Source organism: Protobothrops mucrosquamatus, unplaced genomic scaffold (assembly GCF_001527695.2).
Source record: "Protobothrops mucrosquamatus isolate PMUCROS unplaced genomic scaffold, P.Mucros_1.0 scaffold6591, whole genome shotgun sequence".
NCBI classification, from domain to species: domain Eukaryota; kingdom Metazoa; phylum Chordata; class Lepidosauria; order Squamata; family Viperidae; genus Protobothrops; species Protobothrops mucrosquamatus.
This window is the reverse complement of record NW_015392414.1, coordinates 6193-10285: the sequence shown is the minus strand read 5'-3', so window position 1 is coordinate 10285 and position 4093 is coordinate 6193. Positions and strand designations below refer to the sequence as shown.

Here is a 4093-nt window from a genome sequence, read left to right as displayed (position 1 = left end):
AGATCAAGGTCCGGTGGCTGAAGAACGGGCGGCCGGAAGAGGAGGGCGTGGCCTTTGGGGAGGAGCTCCAGAACGGAGACTGGACCTACCAGCTCCAGGTGATGCTGGAGACCCAGCCCCAGCGGGGTGACATCTACACCTGCCAGGTGGAGCATGCCAGCCTGGAGGCCCCCATCACCGTCCAATGGGGTGAGCCCCCTCCCTCCCTTACTAGTCTGGGGACCCCATCCTGCCCTGAGAAGGGGGGAGAGACACTCCCTGTGGGGGGAGCTGGGATTGACCCTCCTGGGGGGGGAAAGCTAGCCTTGATGCTCCTGCTCAGGGGGGGCTCCTTCTCCTTCCCCAGAGCCCCGATCCTCCAACTCTGCCAAGAGCAAACTCTGGACGGGGATCGTTGCCGCTGTGATCGGGGTGATCTTCTTCACCATGGGGCTCTCCCTCTACCTGAAGAGCAAGAAAGGTGAATCTATGGGGCTGGATGAGAGGTTGTAGGGAGGGGACCATCCAGGGGAGGCCTCTCAGCAACCTTAGCAGATGGCAAGGAGGCTCCCCTTGGAGATTTGCTTGGGAAATTCTGTTCTTTGAGAGTCTACTGTATAAGTGAGCATCCTGCAACCTATTATGGGCTGTCAATAGGTAGATGGACATTCTGAGTCCTCCAGCCCATGAAGGGTCCTGATTGGCTCTTTTTCTCCTTTCAGCAATTCCCATCCAGCCTCCTGCAGGTGAGTTTCTCCTCAAGTGATAGATGTTTCTTTAACATTCGTTAATTGTTCCTTTTTTTTTTTAATGTGCCTGAACAATACCTCCTTGCTGTGGATAACACAAGTTTTTGAAATTTTGGGCAGCTTTTCATTACAGAGACCTGAAAACAGTGCAATCAAAAACAAACACACACACAAAATCTGGCCCAGGAGGTTTCCAGGTTTTGGGAAATTGCAAAAGAGAAGGGAAATCTCCTTGTGAAAATTTCACACAATTTCTGGCAAAGCAACACCCAGCTTTGCTACCACTCCCCATCCTGGCCCCATCTTGTTAACATGAAACATCTGGGGGGGGGAAGCCTCCTTTCTTGATTAACCCCCCAGTTAAGTGAATTGGGAAAAAATCCATAAGCCTCTGGAGATGAATTGCTGGTCCTTTGCATCCTTTTCCACTTTGAAAAAGGGGGGGGACAGTCCCTCACTTTGTTCCTACCTATCAACCAGCCCCCTGCAATGTGGGCCTGTCGGGGGGGGGTTGAAAGAGAGGAATAATAAGTTATTTACACTGAAGTTTTCACTTTATTTTCTAACTTTCTTCCCCGTCTCTTTTTTTCTACAGCACTCATGAATTAAACCTGCTGTCCTTCCTGATTCCTGATGGGAAAGGAAGTTTTTTTTCCCCAGTAACTGATGAATTTCTGGCTTTTTTGCAAGCTCTGAAAAATGGAGGGTCAAGATTTTAGATTGGGGGGAGGAGAAGAATGGCAGCCTGGAGCTTCTCCTGCTGAGACACCTCTGGCTTTCCTTTGAAGGCCTCTCTTTCTTGTGAAGGAGGGATGGAGACCATCTAGATGGACCCCAGGGACTCTGGACCTGTCAGTCCAGACACCCAAATCTCTCCTGGCTTTAAATCCAGAGCAGCTTCATCTTCATTACTCTTCGTCTGAATCCCTTCCCTTCGCTTTGCTATAAAAAAATAAACATTGTAAGAAAAATCCTGGAATTCCTCCTTCCTTCCTTCCTTCCTTCCTTCCTTCCTCTTCCTCCTCCTCTTTCCTCTCCCCCCCAAAGGAGGGTCCTCCCTTCTCCCCTTCCCCTCCCCAGATTGACACCTCCCCTGCCTCTGGATCAACCATCCCGACTACTTCAGGTCCAAAGTTAAAACTGGTTCGGGAGGAGGGTGGGCAGATCCAGGGGGGGAAGGGGCAGGACCCACCTCCTGCTTGGGGGCCCCCTTTCTCTGCTTCTCCTCAATCCTACTTTTGAGGACCAGGAAGCCAGGAGATGTGGTCCCCTTCAAGCACTTGTGGGGAGCCATTGGGGGACACCCAAGACTGCCCCTACCCTCACCCAGCCATTTCTGCCATTTCTCTCCTTCACAACTGGAGGGTCCTGCCCCATTTTGGCACCCAAAGCCTCCCTCCCTCCACCTGAGACCCCAGAGGCCTTTTCCAGGACTGCCCACCTATCGCCACTGCCGCCCCACAGCCCTCCCTGCCTTTGGGTCTGAAGCCCCCTCCCTCTGGGCAGAGGAGACCCCTAGAGCAGTGTCTCCTGCACAGTTTGAGGGTCCTCCTGCTTCATGTCCTGGGTGGAGGACCCTGTCCTGATCCGATGGTCCCCAACAGAGAGAATCCTGTGCGAGTCTCACGTGTGGCCCCCAACTGGAACTCATGTGAGATTCCTCCCCCACAGAAAAGGCCCTGAGTGGTCCTGTGGCCAATGGCCTTGATCTCTGGGAAAGTTGCACTGATGTCCATCTCCCTGGTCTGAGGGCTCCTGGGCAGGGGGTGTTGGGAGGGGTGTCTTCCCCAGGGCCTCTTTGGGCCAGAGCAGAAAGTCCAGCCGAAGCCATTCCTGGTGTAGGAGACATTTGCCATCAGGAGAGGGAGAGCAGCTCTGCGGGAGAGAGGAAAGATCAAGGGGGCAACTCTGAGTGGAAGGCCCCTCCCTTCTCCCCAGCACCCCCAGATGCCCCTAGATAGCTCTCCAACTGAGCCTTGCCCCCTCCAGAGGTCATCCAGACTGGTTCTGCAGGATTCCCGTGGCATAGATCTCCAAGGGCAGATTTTCCCCCTCCCATTCCTCATCTGGGGCACATAAAGAATAGGTCGGTGGAGGAACTGTCTCAAACACAGAGAAGACTGGGGCTCCTGTCAGTAATACCCCCCCCCCCTTGGAAGAGACCCTGTGGGCACCTGGAAAAGGGACAACACCAAATGTACCAATTGTAGAAAAAAAAATCAGACCAGACTTCCTTAAGATAAACAAAGACCTGTGTTGGTGATTGAGGATTCATTGCTCAGAGGAACTGAACCAGCAATTTGTAGAATGGACAGTCAAACTGTTTCCCAGGAACAATTATCAAAGATGTGAGTGAGAGGCTTACTAAAAATAATCCACAGATTATTATTCCTTTCTCCTCTTCCAATATTTGAGGGGCTGTAACAAAGAAGAGAGAGCCAAGCTATTCTCCAAAGCCCCTGAAGGCAGACTGAGAAGCAACGGATGGAAATTTATTAAGGAGAGATCTGGATTTAAGGAGCAATTTCCTAACAGTGAGAACAATTGATCAGTGGAACTGCTTGCCTCCAGAAGTTGTGGTTGCTTCATCACTGGAGGCTTTTAAGAAGAGACTGGACAGCCATTTGTCTGAAGTGGCATAGGGTCTCCTGCATGGGCAGGGGGCTGGACTAGAGGACCTCCAAGGTCCCTTCCAGCTGTATTATTCTGTTATTCTGTTACATTTTTGCAGAGCAGATTCTGGATGCTTCCTATTTGGGGTGTCTCCCCAGGGCACTGAAATCAAATGTGGAGAAACGCCAGGAGACTCCCAACCACTTTAATTCAAAGCATTTGGGCCAAATCTTTCCTTAGAGACTGATCCATTTGCCCCCTTTCTTTCACTCCTTTTACTGCCTAGGAAAAATTGTCTCCTTCTGTTTCCCATAAGACCTCCTTAACTCTGTTTTACATTGTTTTTTTTAAATCCCATGTGCTTGCCCTTCTTTGTGCCGGTTTAAAAATATGCTTTTTAAAATGGGAATTAACAAATTTGATTATTTCACTTGTTTTGATCGGTCTTCCACAAGGAGAACATATTTTGGAAGATTAAATCAAACACTTTATAAGAAGGATAAAGAGGAAACAGCTCCTTCTTTTGAGTCTTGTTATGGATACTGCTGTTATGGACTCTGCTGTTGGACCTCCCGCCATGATTTGGAGTTGTATTCCAGGAGGGAACTGCTGGCCCTGCGCGACTCCCCCATCGCGCAGGCATGGCCCAACACGATTCCGAGGGCCAGCCTTAATGAAAGGGTTTGGAACCCTGAGAGGTGGCACGCAGCGGCAGCAGGGAGGGATCTAAGAAGGAGGAAATTATATACCTT

General features: G+C 50.7%; 1 protein-coding gene across 1 annotated transcript in view; it reads left to right on the top strand.

The window, feature by feature from the left end:
- The window catches only part of LOC107300292 (HLA class II histocompatibility antigen, DRB1-9 beta chain-like), a gene marked incomplete at its 5' end in the record, with an annotated part of 5971 nt that extends 5479 nt beyond the window's left edge, over positions 1-492 (top strand). Inside the window, 2 exons of the mRNA XM_015829628.1 lie at positions 3-189; positions 347-492. Of these exons, the coding sequence (XP_015685114.1) occupies positions 3-189; positions 347-492 (333 nt within the window). The remainder of the gene's footprint in view (positions 1-2; positions 190-346) is intronic.
- Between the last annotated feature and the right edge of the window lie 3601 nt (positions 493-4093).